We start from the raw sequence: 18,515 nt of genomic DNA, 5'->3' as shown, positions 1-18,515 counted from the left end.
ACATGGTCACAGTCATCAGACATGGCGCCAGAATTTGCGGTCGCTCAAGCTAAAACGTCGTGCAAGCGATGTCACCGACGAAAGAAAAGATGTGATCGCGGGTTGCCCCAATGCAGGAATTGTAGCGGGGCTCAAGTGTCGTGCAGCTTCCTCGATGATGATCGTGTTATGGCATCTTACCCCGTCAAGTAGGTGATGAGACTTTGTAATCTTGTAGAAACACCTTGACAGTCGCTGAACAGGACACATTTAATAGATACGTTCGCAGTCTCGAGGCAAAAGTGAAGTCTCTCGAAAAGGATTTCGATTCACTACGACCCGCGACAGGAAGGGAGCTAGACTCTCAAGCGCAACTCATAAACCTGGATCCAAATGATATCGAGATTACCTTCGGTAATCAAGAGACTGATACAAACAGCACGGACATGCTCCATGAGCCCTCGTCTATCCAGCTGCCTCTCTTGCAGTCCTCACCTTCCTTCGTCGAAGAGCTCAAAATTCTCTCCTTCGAAGCAACGGCTGACCGTCATCTTGGATCTTCCTCCGGCCTCTCTTTCGCCAAGTTGACACAAACCGTCCTCCGGCGTCTGAACCCCGACAAGGCCGACTTTAGCTTCACCAATTTTGGAACTGAGGATGGTATGTGGCCGCAGTTTAACCTTCCGTCCTCGACTTCAAATCTCTTGGATTCAACGTTGTTCAGTGGATTCAGAGATCCTTTCATGTGCTACCCTTCGATGCTTGACGGCTTCTCCCCGACCGCGCCAATCGAACCCATCTCCCCCTCAGAGCAACAGGTCTCCCTTGAAGGCAGTCAAGTTGACCAGCTCATACGTTTCTACTTTGCTCACTCGCACACGTTATACCCAATTATTCACCGTGAAGAGTTCAATAAGATACTAGAGCATGTGCGGCGAGCGGATCCTCAGTGTGCTTTAGCACAATCTTCTTTGTGTCAGTTCCGCCTGTGGATGGTCCTTGCCATTGGATCGACAGCGCAATGCTCAGTCACCCTTTCAGATGAGTCCGAATCGATGATGTATTACAACAAAGCTCTTGAGCACTTCGAGGGTGCTCTCGATTATGGATACATGGTACGAATCTCCGCGTGGGTGAGTTTATGGGGAAGGTGAAGGCTGACTTGTGACTGAAGGCCGCGTTGGAAGTTATACTTCTCCAAGTGTCTTATTCTTTCTTTAACCAGCTTGGACCCAGTAAGTGATGCTGTGTGACTTGGCTCAAGTCTCTCACTCAATTTTGCGATAATAGATACATGGACTTTGGTTGGTCTCGGTGCGCGTATGGCAATTGGATTGGGCATGCATGCTTCCTCAACCTATGAAGGCCTACCAGTCGACGTGTCTGAAAAGCGGAAGAGAATCTTCTTTTCCGTTTACATGATGGATCGGTGAGCCCTCGAGATCCACAATGCCGCAAGGCCTGGCATACTGATCCTATCCAACAGCGTAGTTTCTATAGCTCTAGGTCGCCCATTCGCCATCAATGAAGATGACATTGATGTGACGGTAAGATTGGCATTCTCTCGGGACTCTCGTCGTTCAACACTGCACTCAACGACTGACTCAAATTTGAAGCCCTTCGCAGTGGAGAATGATAGTGGCGTTGGGGCACAAGTTGATCTGCCCGAGAATTCATTCAAGCCTTCTATGATGGCCGTTCCTCGTCACATCCTCGAGCTGCGGCAGATTGCCAGCAACATCACGGCTTCAGTCTATTCGCACCGAAAGTCAGCCAGCCTAAATGCCGAACAGCGCGAAGAAGTATCAAACTCCCTTCATCAGAGACTTCTTCACTGGCGTCGCAATATGCCATTTCCTCTTCCAAACACCGACGCTGCAGTACCGCACCTCACCAGCAGCTGGTATGACTTCAACTATTATCTCCACGTTGCCATGTTGTATCGACCATCTCCGCTGTTCCCGACTCTGACAGAACCCCGTCTCAAAGTACTAGCGGAGGCTGCCTCCATGTCGATTCGTCAAGTATCTAATATGCACCGACAAAAGTGTCTTGCCTACAATTGGCTCAACCTTCTCTCGATATTTACCGCAACTTTGTCCCTCATATACGCTACAACTGTCCAACCTGATAATCTCACCTCTGTTTTGAGAGACAAGAGAGCAGTAGCGGACCTTGACTTGACTATCGAGCTATTTGATAAGCTTAGCGTCAAGTTCCCTGTGGCTGGCAAGATATGTCGGATGATTGAACAGATATCTAGCAGGTACAAAGAAATGATGGAAGTCAACGAGGAGTGAGCCAGTGAGTTATGAAATCGGTTACTGCTATTGTTGTAATGTTTTTCAGCCAATACTTTCTATACAAAAGATGTCTATATTGCCAGTGGTGCCATTAGTCGATGGTCGTCGGTCTGTCCGACACGGATGATAAGCCTCCAGCTGGAGGGGTCGGGTCGTCCGATGATTAGTTGCTACATCACTATTCAATCTCCAACCGACATGGCCGAACTGAGGGGAAGATGATGATTGAGGGCAACCCGTGAGAACTTGGCCGATCTCCTCATATTCCCTTATATTAGGGTTGTATACACGCCGTTGTCAGTGTGCTTTTGACCCCTTGCCGCAGCTACAGCACACCTATTGTTTTTTAATGTTCGATGAGGAGCTACCTTAGGTGGGACCAACTCATAATGTCAACTTCACTCAATTCAACGGGATCATCCCAGTCATTTGGGCACATATGGGTTGCTCAAGACTGTCGCTCTCTCGTACCTATCCTCGCGACAACTCTAGCGTTATTGGCCTCCTATGTCGCCTACAATGTGAGCTACTTCAGAGTCACCGACTAGCCGCCCAGCTCTATGATGCGAATACTAACTGTACAGGTTGCCTTCGGCACTGATATTCCCTATATCAAGGGGCTTCCGCAAATGCCTGGCGCGGTCCCAGTCTTTGGACATCTTCTAAAGCTCGGCGAAGACCACGCGAGCACTTGCGAGAATTGGTGGCGGAAAGGGAATCCATCCACTTTCCAAATCAAGTTGGGAAACACGAGAGCCGTGGTTTTCAACTCCTATGAAGACATCCGGCGTCTCCTCATAGGCCACCAGAATGCGGTCATTGACCGGCCGAAACTGTATACCTTTCACGGTCTCGTCAGCAGCACGCAGGGCTTCACCATCGGATCGTCGCCCTGGGACGACTCATGCCGACGAAAACGCAAGGCTGCAGGCACGGCGCTCGGAAGACCAGCCCTCCGAAGTTATTGTCCAATATTTGACCTCGAGAGCTATTGCATCCTCCGAGACCTTCACAAGGATAGTCGCAATGGTGAGGTGGAGATTAGCGTACGACCCTATATCCAGCGGTATGCGTTGAACACCACGCTGACGCTCTGCTACGGCATTCGAATGGACGCCGTTTACGATGATCTCCTACGCGAGATTCTGCACGTCGGTTCGGCAATCTCGCTCTTGCGTAGTGCTTCCGAGAACACGCAAGACTACGTCCCCATCATGCGGTACTTCCCAAATAACGAGAAGAGCCGTCGCTCCAAGGACCTCAGGGAACGCCGTGACGCGTACTTGAACCTGCTTCTGGAGAAAGTTCGAGAGCAGATCAAGCGCGGCACCGATAAGCCCTGCATCTCAGCGGCGATCTTGAAGAACGAGGAGACCAAGCTAAGCGGAGTCGAAGTCTCGTCTATTTGCCTGTCACTTGTATCCGGGGGATTCGAGACGATACCAGGGACTCTCACCTCGACCATCGCATCCCTTGCCACGAAGGAGGGGCAAGCTTGGCAGGACAGGGCTTACGAAGATATCAAGCGCTACTACCCAGATGTGCGCGAAGCGTGGGCTTCTTGCTATGTAGAAGAGAAGATTCCCTACATCAACGCCATCATCAGGGAAGCTGGGAGGTATTACACAGTCAGTTCCATGAGTCTTCCCAGAAAGACTGTGACGGAAGTAAACTGGGACGGAGCTATCATACCCCCCAAGACAATGATCTTGGTCAACGCACAAGCCGGAAATCATGGTGTGTTCATTCTTTGCCCAAGTAACTGAAGTTTCTAAGGTCTCTCTAACGTTGTGCAAGATGTCGGACATTTTGGCGATGATGCTGGCCACTTCGATCCCGAGCGGTGGCTTGAAACTCTTGATCCCCCTACAGAAAAGGAGGTCTCAGGCGTTGGTCACCTCAGCTTTGGACTCGGTTCCCGCGGCTGCTCCGGGCAGTACATCGCCCAGCGTCTACTATACGCGGCCTTGGTGCGACTGATATCTTCGTACAAGATTGTTGCTAGCGAAGACGAACCCCCGAATACGGACTATGTCGAGTATAACCAGTTCAAGACGGCTTTGGTGGCGATCCCTAAGGACTTCAAGGTGAAGCTTATCCCCAGAGACAACTCTGCGATGAGTGATTGCTTGAGAGCTGCAGAGGAGGGGACTAGAGAGCATTATGTCGAGTAGGCAGTTGGAACCCGTCTAAATACAAACAAAAGACTCCTTGACCTTGGTCTAACACTTTGAGTGGTCACGGTAGTCCATTGCTTTATTTGTGCATCGAGGAGCAACATCTTCTTGCAGACTACGAGATCAATTCATGCCTATACAATATTATTACACCGAGATTGCTATAAATGATACTCCAAATCGCTTCAAAAAAAAAAGGGAAAAAAAGGCTTCGTTGGCTTAGACCTGCCACAGCTTGGCCTAAAGCTGTGCAGTCTGCTCGTAGGCGTTGGACACCTAGTTGCTGGTGCGCCTTCCAAGGTAAGTGTATCGCCAATCCTCGGTATTTGAATTGATGACCTGGTATGTCGTGCCTGTGGGGAAAGCTAAAACACGGTCGGGCTTCTGTTCACATATGCATCTGCTGGTCTTTGCTGCATCTTACCAGCCCACATAACTCCAACTTCCGAAAGCTCCGTAAGTGAACTATGAAAACTTCCCTTAATTTGGATTACAAGCATACTTTCTTTCGGACCCTTTCGGACCCCACCCCCCCCCCCTTCCTCGAAGCTTGATCCAGTGACAGTGTTGCTTATAGACCTGGCAAAGATCGCAGAGATGTTCCCGTGAAGGAAGCTTCTTACATGTCAAATATTGGGCCACAACGCATTCTATTAGAGCCGCAGACACATCAAGGATTGTATGCATAACACACATCATGCTGAAAGCAGTGGTCAATAGCTGAACCATCCTGAGTCACAGAGCCGGGAGAACTCGGAACGACGTTTCTCAGTAGTCCGAGCAATTATAGCCTGCCCGGTAAGTTCCTCTTGGAGCGCCTTAGGGTAGTCCGATCATCACTTGACAGCAGCCACACGATTCCCGATCTCAGCTCCGCAGAGTATCAGCCGTCTTTGGACGGAATACGGGTTGTGTTACCTACGGCTCCTATGAGTCTATCAGAAAGCCCGATCCGGAGTTTCCAAAAGTCCGTCAAAAGGGTAAGAGTCAAGAGGCCCAATCTTCATTCAACCTTTGACGATTCAGCGGGGGTCTAGTTTAGCGAAGCGGAAACCGCAACCGTCCGTTCGAGATAAGAGAAGGACGAAAATGAAGCTTAACGGACCCGATGGAAAGTAAACAGAGTTATGGACTAGTATCAGAGTCATTTGTACATGAGGCTGTTCAGTTCAACCCACCACTTTAGCTTCTCAAACGAACGAACGAACCATTGAGAATGATGGGGGCATCCTGTTTGCGGCCCTTGAAACAAACGTTGACCATGATGGAATACAAACATAGAAAGCTTTATCTCGTCCAAAGACAAGTCTCTAGGACAAAAGAAAAAGCTTCTAAGCTTAATCGTGTGAGCTCGGGGCGGAACCAGATCCCCTCGGCGACTTGACAATGTCTAATATGCAACTCAAAAAAGAAGGGATCACCCCGAGATCGCAAAAACAAATGAGCAGCGAATCAGCGCCGGCGACAATATCAAATTATCATGAAATACGGAAGGCCTCGGGTCCGCTACGATTCCCGATTAGCTCAGAGTTCATCCCGTCTCTCCCCCATTCCCAGCTTTGGCGATAGCTGCTACTTCTTACTTCGGACTAGCGTTTTCCCCCCCACGGGTTTGAAAGGAGTCTGAATCTCAGATCGTCCCATCGCAACTTTCAAACCCCTTCAGGCCGTCATGGATCTCGGGCTCTCGTCTCTCCTCTGACACATCTCACACCCCTTGGGCCACCACCCGTTCGCCGTTCGGCGCGTCAAAGGTCCAGAACCTACCTCCTTTCGAGGTCCATCCCAGACTCTGACGAATCGCATCATTTCCAGGACGAAACGTACTCAAATCCTCATTCGTCTATCGCTTTAAGAACAGAAAAAACAGCTATGGCTGTGGCCGTCGTCGGAACGTGAATCCTGTGCGTAGGGCTTGGCATGTCTGGGAGCTTTGCAATTCGCCCCCCTGCCCCCCTTTGGGAGCTCCAGCGCTCCTCAGCTTCAAGCTCCAGCTCAGCTCAGCTAAGCTTCAGCCAGCCCTTTGCCTTCACCTCAAGAGTCACAGTAATTCAAATTCCCATCCACTAGAAGCCGTTGGCCGCTTAGTCATCTTGAAGGGAGCGTGAGTCTGTGACACATACCTAGCGGCAGGTCGCCGATACTTGGAACGGACGGGTATCTGTCACGATCTGATCTTAACGGGACCACGGGCTCCACTACTGTTCCGTTTGTATTTCTTGCCACCGTTTCGAGAAGCGCTAGACGCCGGTAATGTTCTTGTGAGGATTTTCCCTCAGGTTTGTTGGGTTTGTGTTGCGGTGAAAGAGAGCACCGCGATGTTTGTCTACGATCCCGGATATCAGCATCATCGCGACCTTCAACCGCCACATACGACCATACCCATTGGAAAACTCGGGATCCCGTCCGCTCTCCCATAGATAAGCCAATGAGGGCTGGATTAGTAGTTGGGTCGGTGACGACCAGCGAATACCTGGTGTTGTATGTTTTTTGGTTTTTGTGATGCTATCGCGATCCACCTGAGGTACATGGTGGACAGTAATTGCGGGGGGGCGACGATGTTTCTGCTAAAACCAGTCTACCGCGTACTTATTCACACTAAGCGCTAGGCGCCCAAGAAGTTCGAGACTGTTTTGGATTCGTTATTTTTATGATTGTGGTATAAGTGTAAATTTCTATATTCATACATCGTAGAAGGTATATCCAGTCCGTGTCACATTCTAGACCCCCTGATGACCAGCTCCTTCAATAGCATCGGCATCTTTCCGTTTGAAAAATAAGCCCATAACAAAGGAAATCCCTGATATCAATCCGAATGATCCATCAGCGCCGTCCATGATCTCACCGGTATCTTATCCATATCATCATACATTCTTGCCATCCATCCTCATTAGCCTCTCATCACCTCCACGCCCACAGCACCAGTAATCCTATGACAGCATCGTCGGCGACGAGCGTCCAGAACAGCTGGCGCTGGCGCTGTCCTCTCCATCAACGTATCCCTTCTCGTTACCTGAATCCACGTCGCTCTCCGTCGCCCATCGGCCAGGGCATCCGGGGATGTCGCGCTCGTGTTCGCGGTACTGCTTCTCGCGCTCGCCATCTTCCTTCCTCTGGCGGAGATTCAACGTGACGGAAGGCGGCTTCACAGACATGGCAGCCCTCTTCTTCTCGCGGGTGTCGATATCAGGCATGCCCATCTTCATCATCAGCTCCTCATTCTCCTCCTCCTCTTTGGCGGCGTCGAACATAGCCTTCATCAGGTCGGCCTTTTCGGGCGTGCGCGCGACAACGTCAAAGTCGAAGAAGGCGGGCTTGGCAATCAAGAGAGGGGTGTAGTCGTTCCAGTGCACGGGTACCTCAGTGCCGTCGGCGTTGAACTTCTTGCGAATGTTGAAAGCCCAGGCCATGCCTCCCATGGACAGGAAGAGATCCTGGTCGACAATGGGGACACCCTGGCACGTCCTGCGTCCGAAACCGAATTGACTGAAGCCATCGAGGTTGGGGAATCTAGTCAGAGGCTCCTTGTAGGTAGGGTACTCAGGCTGCACCCAGCGTCCGGGGTTGAAGGTCTCAGCATCGGGGTAGACGGACTCGTCGCGAGTGATGCCCCTAGGCTGCGTTAGTGATGGAACAAAGACATGGTCATAGTGTCAAGCTACTAACCATTCAAGAGCATGAATCGTGGCACCAGCAGGGATAAAGTAGCCGTTGTATACATCATCCTTTTCGACAGCGTGGGGAATGCCTGCACGTCACGTCAGTCGCGCTGAACTCAAAAACAAACTTCCACTACGATGGCACACAACTTACCAGTAGGGACCGGGGGTCTCCACCGAATGACTTCCTTGACGACAGCTCTCAACAAAGGCAACTTCTCACGATCCGACCATTGAGGGCATCTGCCTTCGCAGTTCTCATCGATCTCCCGTTGCAAGCGAGCCTGCCACTCGGGGTAGTGCAGCATGGCGAGGAGGAAACTCTGGATGGGGCTACCGATGGTCAAGGCGCCAGCAATGGCCATGAGACCAACAACGTTTTGGGCCTCCGCAAGGTCGCCCCATTTGCCCTTCTCGTTTCCAAGACCCTCGTTGATGAAAGTGCTGATGAAGCTCGGCGCGGCGGTACCCTTCTCAACCTGATCCTTGACAAAGTTGACGTTGCTTGTGAATTGCTTCGACTCGATGTCGTGGCGCTCCGCCTCCTTCTTCTTCCACGGCGACAGCGCTGAGGGAACGTGCATGAGGAAGGAGATGACATTAGGAAGAGCACCGGCAGGGGAGATGGTCTCGAGAAGGCCAAAGGTGGTCTTGCGCAGAACTCTGGCCGGGTGGGCGGTACCCCAAGAAAGGCGACTGACGGTACGGCTAGTGAACTGCTCGATGTACTCGCGGTATTCGGCAGGCTTCTGGTAGAGAAGCCACAGGAAACGATCGCGCTCGCGGCTCGGGTATGCGTGGAGCTCCTGCTTGTCGCTCTGGTTCATGAGGTGGTGGCAAAGCTTGCGCTGGCGCTTCCATGTTTCTGACCGGCTTGTTAGTGAGTATATTCAGGTGAGAGGTAAGTAAAATACACACCTGTCCGGCCAAGGAGGGCAAGGTAGTCGCCGCTTGTGCGGTTATCCGGAAGGTTAGGGATCATGGGCCGGTCAGAGTAGATGACGTTGCGGCGACCGAGGAGGTCGTGAGCAACTTGCTCAGAGGAGATCCAGACGTGGTAGGAACCGAACATCTCTTGCCCGTAGATCGGGCCATATTGCTTGCCCCATTCATGGAACTTCATCCATGCCGCCTCTGCCGGAACATCGTGAACGCGACCAATAAAGGGCAGACCTGTGCTGAAGTCAGTGTCTGTATGCCATCGTTGGCATGTCATGTAAGCTTACCCTTTGGTCCAGGAAGAGGCTTTGCTCCCGCTGGAATCCTCTTCTTCAACTGGATGGCGGAGTAAAGGCGCCATGCGCAGAAGAGGATAAAGCCGAGGATTGCCACGCCTACGGCCATCGTGATAAGGCCAAGTGATATTAGAGAATACAACTAAGTGTTGACTACGGTAGTATGAAGAAGGGGAAAAGGGGAACCGACGTCAAGGTCGATTAGGGGTGAGAAACAAAAGAGAGTGAAGAATAAGTCCTGCGGATGCAGGAAAGCAGAAACGACAAGAACCACGATGACGGGTCTCGAGGACGGTGTGTCTCTCGGCTGTTATTAAGAAGAGTGAGGACCACGTTCAGCCATCCGGTCATGGAACGCCCAAGCGGACCGACGGGGAACGGCCAACGGTCCCTTTGTCTGGAAACATGACTGAACCACGCGTGTATGGACACTCGCCGGATTCCCCAAGCGCCATGGCAAAGTCCAATGCCACCCTGTTGCGACTATCATGGATCGGCGCACAGCGGGCGGCGGCAAACTTGTCAGTCCACTTCGCCGTCCATTCCGCCATCCATGGTCCAACAACGGACGCCCAGAGTCTTGGACCCCGGTGATGGTGTATACCCCTTCCCAACATAGCACAAGATACTTGTGCCGCGCTTGCATGTCGGCCGCCGCCGTTGTGCTTGCTTGCTGGTACTGGTGGTGGTAGTGCTTGCTCGCTTGGCTCCCCTCCCTTCCCTTCCCAGACAAGTGGTTCGTTGAGTTCTGACATCTGGGCACTGAGCTTCCTGAGAGGTACATCAGAGATCAGACACTCGGCTCGCCTCAAGAGACGAGGGAGAGGCAAAGGCAGATCCCCGAGAGCTCCCCAACTGGAGCTCACGGAGTGCTAGCAAATACCGATGCCCGTCCTTGCATCTTGCGTGGGAGGGTATGCAGGCTCGTGGACTGCAGCAGGGTTGACCATGGCTGCTTAGGTCCCAAGGAGACGGTTAGAATATGAGGTGACTGTGGGATGCGCGTTGCATCCGCGAGAGCTCCAAACACAGGGGCCAGAAGATTGGCCGAGTCGATATCTCACCGCAGCAAGGAGTAAACACGCTACCGTGACTACCAAGCTGTTCCATGTCCAAGTCCGTAGTGCCCGCGGAGGGGAACAGGATCATCCTCGTCCCACTCTGTCCTCGTCGACTGGGCGTCTGAACCAGTCACCTAGGCACCGGCGTCAGGTAGAGCTGTTGCGGTGGGCTACGGGAGGTCAGGGCCCGTCCGGTCTCGGCACAGACACCGAGCCACTTCACCGGGCAGTACGCTAGCTTTGCAGCTAAAACCAAGGATAGGTAGCATACGAGCAGAATAAATCCCACTGCTCGATTGCCTAAAATTGTCAGAAGGAGCTGCTGTCACAATTCTCTCGAACCATTCTAGGGCTAGGCCAGGCACACCCGTTGGCCCGCTCCACGACGTTTTCGCTTCCTTCGCTTGCGCGCTATTCTGCTCTGTTCTGAGCGGAAGCTTGGAAGGGATCAGGACGAGGTCTTTGCATGCCGCCATGATGCTGAGGCCGATCCGCATGGTGCCCCACGCCGGATGCACCGTTGCTATTGTGTTCCGGAGCCTGGGCAAACGTCAGTCTCGGCCTTGGACATTTAGACAACTCACAACGCGCAACCCAAGGTAAGCATAAATCATGAATATTTTTCTTGGGTTTCCTTCGGCACTTGACCAGAAGACGTCGGCAGAGAGACTTCACAGAGTCATCGACTCTCAATGTGTAGATTGTGGACGTCGATCAACTGCAAGCCACGGCGTCGCGGAAGCTATGCGGTCGGAAATTGGTAGCCAACAGTCATCCGCAGATCGAGTGAGAGCCAGCGACAGCCAGTAAGAACCAGCCAGAGCCAGTCAGAGCCGTCGAGAGCCATCGCAACTCTAGTGTTTCGAGCATATGCAAGATTCGGTGTTGGCAGGGATTAGTACGCCCTAGCGGGATCCGAGCGGGAAGATCACTTGGTTGGCGCCCAGGAATGGAACTCCCCCACGCCAGTCACCGAGCGTCAGACAAAAGCCACATGTTGGTACCTTAGACAAGTCGAACGCCTCTTGATTCCTTGAAGGGAGAGCGCCAGGGGGAGGCCACCGATTGGGAGTGTCGTGGCACTGTGGCTCACAGCTCGCGCTGCAGAGTTCTGCTTTGACAGTCATCATGGGTCAGACTTTTCTCACCTGAGTGTAGGCGGGTCAATTTCCTGCTTCTTACGAAACACTCTCGTCGCGACCTCTCGACATATGCTGTGCTTTGCTTGGCCTCGATCCAGGCTGCTGCTGCTGCTGCTGCTGCTGCTGCTTCTGTTGTCGCTTCTGCTTCTGCTTCTGCTTCTGCAGAGACACCAGCCCTACTGGGTTGAATTGCCGCCGCCACCTGCACATCAAACTTCACTGCAGATTGTATGACTCCTTCGCCTTCAGTCCGGGGTAGTAAATGGTAAAAAAAAAATTGTCTCTTCAATTACTCAGCACTAATGGGCTGGTGCACGCGAATCCTGTGTGGCTCATGCTGTGTGTCCGACGATAACGACGACGGCCACAGACGGCCACGGGGACTTGTAGTACACCGAAACGGTCGATGGCTTCTTTGATCGAAAACGTCTCGATTTTGTGCGACGCCACACCGGTTCGCGTCGTCGGCCATCATGAAATGGCACCACATTGTGGCTGATGGCTAGTAGCCGTTTTGCCGGCCTGTTACGCAGTAGTAGCTCCTATGCCCGTGTTCGTCATTGGTACGAACACTCTTGTGGCCGTAGGTCACTCTGCTCATAATCCTCCACTGCCGTTTGGTTGTTCAAGTCATCTTGATACGACCACTTTTTCCTTCCACTCTCGTCTCTCACAGTCATGATTCCGTCATGATGCCAGCTTACATTCTGGTGGGGTGGTCAGCATCCAGTTTCACATGCCAGACGGCATCCTGCGACAGCGTATGAAGAAGAACTCACCTCTCGACAGGGGACAGTCCCAAGAGACGCATGCCGTTGAAGAGCACGGTCCTGGCGGCCATGTACAGCGCCAAGCGGGCCTTCTGGAGCTCAGCTTCGCTTCCAACAATACGCAACACATCGTAACTGCTGCTGACGACGTGCGTGAGGCGGAACAGATACGTAAGCACAGTAGTGGGCTCCAAGGTCTTGAGAGTGTTCTGCACAACGTCGGGGTACTGGCTAATGACGCGGATCAGCTCAATAGCATGCTTCTCCGTCAGCAAGCCAAGATCGGCCTTTGCAATCTCCTCCTCGGCGACTCCAGCCTTGCGGAAGATGGAGCACAGGCGAGCGTGGGCGTACTGGAGGTACGGTCCGGTGTCACCCTCGAAAGAGGTCATGGTGTCCATGTCGAACTTGTAGTTGTTGATCCTGGGCCAATGTGTCAGTGCATCCGAAAGCGCCTGGAAGGAAAAGTCTGGACGACATACCTCTTTCCACTCATATCCTGCACCATCACACTGCTGATGCCAAGAATGTCGGCCGTAGCCTCCGGTTCGGCGACCTGGGCGTACTTGGCCTCGTTCTTCTTCATCACCTCGTGCATCTTGTCTCCGACGTCGCGCAGAATGTCATCCAAGAACTTGACAGTGCCCTTGCGGGTGCTCATTCCCAGAACCATACCAAAGTTGATGTGCTGGCACTTGTTGGCCGTCTCGCCATGGCCCATGAGCTCGATAATCTTGAAGAGCTGCTTCAAGTGGAGATCTTGCTGAGACGCGACGACGTAAATCATGTGGTCGAAGTTGTACTTCTTTTGACGGTGGAGAAGCTCGCTGATATCACGGGTCAGGTACAGAGCTGTGCCGTCCTTCTTGCGAATAATGGGGCGCTCCAAACTCTTGCCCGGCTTTCCGGGAACGTGCTTGGTGAAGTCAATGATGACGGCGCCTTCTGACTCTTCGGAAATCTTCATGTCCTCGAGCTGCTTGGCAGCAGCTTCCATATCCGCCTCAGAGACTTGACTCTCGCCTGAGTACTCGTCGAAGTGAATGTTGAGACGGGCGTAGGTCTCCTTGTAACGCTTGATGCTGAGATCACGGAATCGCCTCCATTGAGCAACGGCCTTGTCGTCTCCATCAACCATGGCCTTGAAGTACTTGCGAGCCTGCTCGTCGAGGCTGTTGTCCTTGAGCGCGGTGACGTCCTCGCCGGCCTGCTCCTTTGCGGTGATCTGATCCTTCTCGTCGGCCATATCCTTGTTGATCTTGACGTAGACCTCGTACAGGTGGTTGATGGGGTCGGCGGCAAGCGCCTCCTCACTACCGAACCTCTCGAAGCCCAGGGCCAAGAGACCGTACTGCTTTCCCCAGTCACCAAGGTAGTTGATACGGGTCACATCCCAGCCGGCGCCATCGTACAGGTTGGCAATGAAGCCACCGATGATGGTGCTTCGCAAGTGACCAGCGTGGAAAGGCTTCGCGATATTCGGGGAGGAGAACTCGACAATGATCTTCTTCTTGCCCTGGGATTTATCTTCAGTGTTCTTGAGGCCGTTGTTGGGGTTCTTGCCAAAGTCGACGCCGCGGGACCGGACCTGGGGGACCAGGAGCTGGGAAAGGGGGCCGGGCTTGAACCAGAACTGAAGGAAAGTGCCATTCTGGAAAGAGACGGGCTTCTCGATCAAGGGAGACTCGGGGATCTGTATCCAAGGCGTGTTAGTCCAACATTCGAGGGTGGCACGAAAGAGCTATCGCGCATTGATGCACGACTACGGGTTATTCCAATGATCTTGGTTCAAGACTGACCTTGTCGAGCCACTCAGCAGTCAGATCAGCAGGCTTCTTGCCCTTGATGCGAAGGGCAGGGACGGCCAGCACCAAATCGCCCTTGTCCAAGCTCTGGGTCCACTGGAGGGCGTTGTAGATGATGGTGCTCTCGACGCCGGTGACAGGCTGCAGCAGCGAGGTGATGTGGGAACGGTAGACGTCAATGGGGTTGACTTCGGGGTAGCAGCCGGGATAGGACTCAAGCTTGCTCACGGAGAGCTTCTCGAGCTGCGCCGTGATCTGGTCGGCCATTGTCGCAAGCGAGATGGTGGGGGCCGGGGGAGGTTTGGCGAGGGTCGACCGGTTCGGGGTCGTCGAGGAGTAGAGTCGCGTGGTGGACGTTGGAGGTCGTCGTCGAGGAGGGTAGTGGACGAAGGCTGAGGCGGCAGAAGACGCTCCTCGTCGAAGACTTGTGGGATAAACGTGGGCTGAACGAAGTGAAGAAGAAGAAGAAGAAGAGAATATGAAGCGCGCGACGCTAGTCATTAAGAGACTCGACGACGGGGACTGGGCTGCAGGGGGACGAGAAAGAAAAAAGGCAAGGAGGGGGAGGGGTCGCTGGGCTGAGGGCTGTGGCCGATGTTTGTCACCCGCAGAGAAAAAATTGCGGACCGACGGCCAGCCTGAGTCACTGAGCCATTCGTCCATTTGGTTGGTTGGCTGGCGATGTGGGGCTTCACCTGGGCTCACCGAGTGGAGGGGTAATTTTGCTCGGTGAGTCCCGTATGGAGGGGCAATCCGCCGGCGACTCTCGGTGAGCTCACCTTCACCAGGATTCCACCAAAACTCATCATCGGCCTATGATTCTCTCACAACACAACAGAGAGCATGAGTAGTTTTAAGGGGTATATATACTCTACACGTCTTCACGTTCTTCACGTTCTTCTCATTCCACAATCAACTTGATAGCCGGCATGAATAGTGCCTAGTTGTTGAGCAGCCAAATCCTACATGAAGCTCACCGCGTAAGCTCTCTCTTGATAAGACTATTAATACATGATGCTGATGAAGCCGGTAATACATGTACCAATCAAGCCATTTGAAACAATCCTTCTCGACTTGTAATCTTCACCAATCACATCTACGTCCTTGAACCTTGTATACCAATCCAACTGGTTTCTTTTTTTGTAAACATGATATCTACACATGTTGGCGTGCGGCATGAATATGCGTCGAATTCCAACGGTTTGCATGAGGTGGTAATTACGTGGATATAATCTAAAACGAGTACTCCTCAACAAAAAGATGAATCCCCTGCGCCCCCGTCCCCTTATGGACCGCCCTCTCATCCGATAATGAGGCCACGCAATTCCTCACGGAACTCGTCAACGATTGCCCACCACAGACAACGATCGACGTCTCGCCGCCCGCAGCCTCGACAGGTTCTCGAATCAAAGCTTCCAGATCAGGACGAGAATAGTACTCCTTCACCATGCTCATCACGGATCCGCTCCGGATCCTGGGTGTAAGCGGCACCTCATCGCCCTTTTCCAAGTCTAGCCCTTTCTCCTGACAACACCCACCACCGCCACTGCCGTCCACGGAGTCGTCAGAGGCGATCCTTCTGTGTTTTGCAGACGAACTCGAGCTAGAGCTTCCTTCGCGGTCTGAGTAGAGAACCGTCGTCGCCTCGCCTTCCTTGGCTTTGCCGGACCGCGTTATGGCGATGTGCACCTGCAGCTCGATGCCGTTCTGCTGCGCCCGTTCCATCGACTCCCGCAGCCGTTGTGTGTAAAATTCTATCTCCTCACCCTGGCATGCCATGAGGATGAACTCGATCCTCGTAGTGCATGTCTTCCTGCGGCTCTGGACGATGCTCTCCAAGATAGGCAGCGTGAAGGACGTTCCCGTAGACGCTGAGATGAGAACCATGGTATCGTAGATATCCCATCTTGGCGGCGCCCCAAATGGCCCTAACACGAAGCCCGTAAGTGTCTCCTTCTTGCCTGATGCCTGAACCTTCTCGGCATAATTATGAAGTCTCTTGGAGAACCCGCCGTGTTTCCGGACGACGAGCTGGATACTATTGCAGGTACACGTCTCCGGAAGCTGGTGTGCGCACGCAATGGTGTAAGGGTGTGCCTCAAGGGGTCCAATACGCGGCAGCCATAGATACAAGTGCTGCCCCGCCTTCCACGAGAAGTGAACGTCCTTGATCGTCAACACCGTCGTCGACGAACCCGCCGCCCGGATCTGCACCTCGTGTCCCACCCGCTTCATCCCCTTACACGTCGATCCATTAGGTCGGAGCCTCGTATTCTGCCACGCGAGGAACACCCAGCGCGCGAGGCGGTCGAAGCAGATGATGGCAACGGAGAACCAGAGGTACTGCTTCGCGTAGGCAGGAATGTGGACGTATACCAGCCAGATGAAGAGGACCGCCGAGAGGATGTGCTGCAGGAGAAAAAGCTCGTACGCCATGCTGCGAAGGGGTCTCATACCCGTAAGAAACGTCCAGATGAGAACCCCCAAGCCCCGAGGCCGTACTTGATAACGGGTAGGATCCTCAGTTGGGTCTCGACAAAGTCTGCCCGCACCCATTCCGACCAGAAATGGAACCCGTGAACGGTCGCTGTGACGAACATAGTCCTGGCGACCCACCTATGAAGCCAGCTTAGTCGTTCATGCGAGGCGCCGATGATGAAGCCCACTACGTTGACCTTCATCGCTAGGAGGTAGAGGAGGGGCATTTGCATAACAGTGACCCATGCGTTTCGGAAACCTATGCGCTCCCAGAAGTAGGCGTCCTTGATGACGGCGTCGTTGACCATCATGTAGATAATGACGGCCCAGTAAGCTAAGAGGACGAGCACGCGACCGAGTGATGGCGGCGTCGCCCAGCGCAGGCCCTTGATCGGGATGTAGAGCTGAGGGTGGCCTGCTTCGCGGACGAGCGCTGTTGATATCGCCCATATTTGTGTTATAATATTTGAGGGTTTCGTCGGGAATCGAACGGACTCGGTGCGGCATCGTTTGAGTCTGCACATATCAGCATCAGAGGGTATACAGCAGACGCAGTGGCAACAATGTTCACCTTCTTAGGCCCTCGAGGTAGTTGAGACCGCGAATGATACCAAGGAACCCGACGACGCCTGCGATGATGTACCAGAAAGACTGTGCGAGCTGAACGTTTGTCTCCTGAAATAGCGCCGTTCCCATGGTCATGCCTCCTCCCATACTACTTCCTCCTCCATGATTATGGCTCATCGCGACGGTTGTTGGCTTTGAGGCTCTTTTGCAGTAAGAAGACTGTACGCTGTAGTATTTTTTCGCTGAACTTATTGGTCTGCAACTTTGGCGGTTTCCAGCTCCGCCGATTACTTCTTATCGAACCCGGTGAGTCCGCTTACTTCAGGTTGGTAAGATGTAGGAAACCGTTGTGAGATGTCGAGAGTAGGGCCAGCCGTGCCGATGTCATGAGGTAGCGCAAAGTCGTGGAATCATCTCACAAAGCATACATTGCCATTCGCATGCGCATGAAATTCCAGAGACCACGCCTTTGTCGAATAATCGAAATACGAGAAAGAAAATCCGTGCCTCCGACAGTTCAAACGTCCCGACTATACGACGTTTGAAGACTCTGAAATCGGCCGAAGGAATGAGGTGTATTGAGCAAGTTCAAGAGGCAAAGACTCTGGGCAGCGTAAGCCAGACTAATGACTGGCCAGAAGATGGACACAAGAGAAACGGTACCATGTAATGAGTGGCCGGCTCGGCGGCACGAAATGCGCTGGTTTAGAGAAGAGCTAGCGCACCACGGTCCAGCATGCATCCGAACGAGTTTGGCATGGTCACGGCGTGACAACCCAGGCCATGGACAGACAGGATGCTTCAAGCAGAGGTGGCTGACGGATGATCCGCCGCCAACTCACGGTACGGAATGCCTGAACATGTTTCTCGACGACGGGAGTCTCGGCTACACTTTTACTTTACACCCTCTTCATCGAGAGTTTCCTCTATCCTACCGGCTTGGGGGGAAGTACTCGCTGCTTGAGTTTCTTGCCGGCATGTTTACTAAGTCCTTATCTATCAGATAAAGTGAGGTGTGGGCTCCTAGGTTTGTTTGATTTTACGCGGGTCATGATTCGCTCTTACACATACTTCAGGCTTCAAACTCTCAACTTGGTTATCACTAATGCCCGTCATCCTCTGATCTGTGTCCTCTTCTATAGCCGAGATTAAGAAACAAGCTTGTTTTAATTCTCACCAACTTCTCAAGAGTAAGAATATGCCAACAACCACCCAGTCATCGCTTACCATACCAACCAAATCTCTTCCTTTGTCCGGAGTACAGCTTAGAAACATGCTCACGACAGAAGATCAATCCCAAAACCCCCCGTGAACCCCCCCCCCTCTCCCCAGATATCCC

At 52.9% G+C, this 18,515-nt stretch overlaps 7 protein-coding genes across 7 annotated transcripts; 3 read left to right on the top strand and 4 right to left on the bottom strand.

Moving 5' to 3' along the window:
- Positions 1-21: 21 nt before the first annotated feature.
- BDZ83DRAFT_667226 (fungal-specific transcription factor domain-containing protein) lies at positions 22-2,352 on the top strand (the record flags this gene model as incomplete). Its single annotated transcript, XM_060511098.1, has 6 exons — positions 22-188; positions 257-1,094; positions 1,154-1,214; positions 1,270-1,408; positions 1,466-1,526; positions 1,596-2,352. The coding sequence occupies 6 exons, from the start codon at positions 22-24 to the stop codon at positions 2,277-2,279; spliced, it is 1,950 nt and encodes a 649-aa protein (XP_060367114.1). The 3' UTR covers positions 2,280-2,352.
- Positions 2,353-2,845: 493 nt separating this feature from the next.
- BDZ83DRAFT_573317 (cytochrome P450) lies at positions 2,846-4,456 on the top strand (the record flags this gene model as incomplete). The annotated part of the gene is made up of 2 exons (XM_060504605.1): positions 2,846-4,019; positions 4,080-4,456. The coding sequence occupies 2 exons, from the start codon at positions 2,846-2,848 to the stop codon at positions 4,454-4,456; spliced, it is 1,551 nt and encodes a 516-aa protein (XP_060367113.1).
- A 535-nt stretch (positions 4,457-4,991) lies between these two features.
- On the bottom strand, positions 4,992-5,776 carry BDZ83DRAFT_614043 (uncharacterized protein). Its single transcript, XM_060507802.1, has 3 exons — positions 5,486-5,776; positions 5,201-5,439; positions 4,992-5,138 (listed from the first exon to the last, which is right to left on the bottom strand). The coding sequence occupies exons 1-2, from the start codon at positions 5,605-5,607 to the stop codon at positions 5,343-5,345; spliced, it is 219 nt and encodes a 72-aa protein (XP_060367112.1). The 5' UTR covers positions 5,608-5,776; the 3' UTR covers positions 4,992-5,138; positions 5,201-5,342.
- Positions 5,777-7,389: 1,613 nt separating this feature from the next.
- BDZ83DRAFT_573123 (cytochrome P450) lies at positions 7,390-9,334 on the bottom strand (the record flags this gene model as incomplete). The annotated part of the gene is made up of 4 exons (XM_060504591.1): positions 7,390-8,071; positions 8,126-8,207; positions 8,273-8,983; positions 9,037-9,334. 4 exons carry the CDS (start codon positions 9,332-9,334, stop codon positions 7,390-7,392), a joined length of 1,773 nt encoding a protein of 590 aa, XP_060367111.1.
- A 1,554-nt stretch (positions 9,335-10,888) lies between these two features.
- BDZ83DRAFT_729107 (uncharacterized protein) lies at positions 10,889-11,828 on the top strand (the record flags this gene model as incomplete). The annotated part of the gene is made up of 4 exons (XM_060512812.1): positions 10,889-10,964; positions 10,990-11,013; positions 11,115-11,220; positions 11,573-11,828. The coding sequence occupies 4 exons, from the start codon at positions 10,889-10,891 to the stop codon at positions 11,742-11,744; spliced, it is 378 nt and encodes a 125-aa protein (XP_060367110.1). The 3' UTR covers positions 11,745-11,828.
- A 4-nt stretch (positions 11,829-11,832) lies between these two features.
- BDZ83DRAFT_614037 (arginyl-tRNA synthetase) lies at positions 11,833-14,933 on the bottom strand. The gene is made up of 4 exons (XM_060507801.1): positions 14,126-14,933; positions 12,809-14,019; positions 12,336-12,749; positions 11,833-12,263 (listed from the first exon to the last, which is right to left on the bottom strand). Exons 1-4 carry the CDS (start codon positions 14,792-14,794, stop codon positions 12,257-12,259), a joined length of 2,301 nt encoding a protein of 766 aa, XP_060367109.1. The 5' UTR covers positions 14,795-14,933; the 3' UTR covers positions 11,833-12,256.
- Positions 14,934-14,938: 5 nt separating this feature from the next.
- BDZ83DRAFT_614034 (ferric reductase like transmembrane component) lies at positions 14,939-17,835 on the bottom strand. The gene is given in 5 exon segments (XM_060507800.1): positions 14,939-15,111; positions 15,182-15,415; positions 15,425-16,580; positions 16,613-17,125; positions 17,181-17,835. Coding segments are annotated over 4 exon segments (1,893 nt in total). The 5' UTR covers positions 17,354-17,835; the 3' UTR covers positions 14,939-15,111; positions 15,182-15,364.
- Between the last annotated feature and the right edge of the window lie 680 nt (positions 17,836-18,515).

The sequence above is a fragment of the Colletotrichum acutatum genome, assembly GCF_030867785.1.
Source record: "Colletotrichum acutatum strain CBS 112980 chromosome Unknown BDZ83scaffold_27, whole genome shotgun sequence".
Lineage (NCBI taxonomy): Eukaryota > Fungi > Ascomycota > Sordariomycetes > Glomerellales > Glomerellaceae > Colletotrichum > Colletotrichum acutatum.
This window is presented reverse-complemented; position numbering and strand designations above follow the sequence as displayed.

Bases quoted from the DNA above. Each gene is read 5' to 3' on its own strand.
- BDZ83DRAFT_614043 (XM_060507802.1), bottom strand. From the start codon at position 5,607: ATGACTCTGATACTAGTCCATAACTCTGTTTACTTTCCATCGGGTCCG. The intron at 5,440-5,485 runs CTGAATCGTCAA...CTTGACTCTTAC, and splicing joins TTCGCTAAACTAGACCCCCG to CCTTTTGACGGACTTTTGGA.
- BDZ83DRAFT_614037 (XM_060507801.1), bottom strand. From the start codon at position 14,794: ATGGACGAATGGCTCAGTGACTCAGGCTGGCCGTCGGTCCGCAATTTT. The intron at 14,020-14,125 runs GTCAGTCTTGAA...CCTTGGATACAG, and splicing joins CTGCTGAGTGGCTCGACAAG to ATCCCCGAGTCTCCCTTGAT. The intron at 12,750-12,808 runs GTATGTCGTCCA...ACATTGGCCCAG, and splicing joins CAGGATATGAGTGGAAAGAG to GATCAACAACTACAAGTTCG.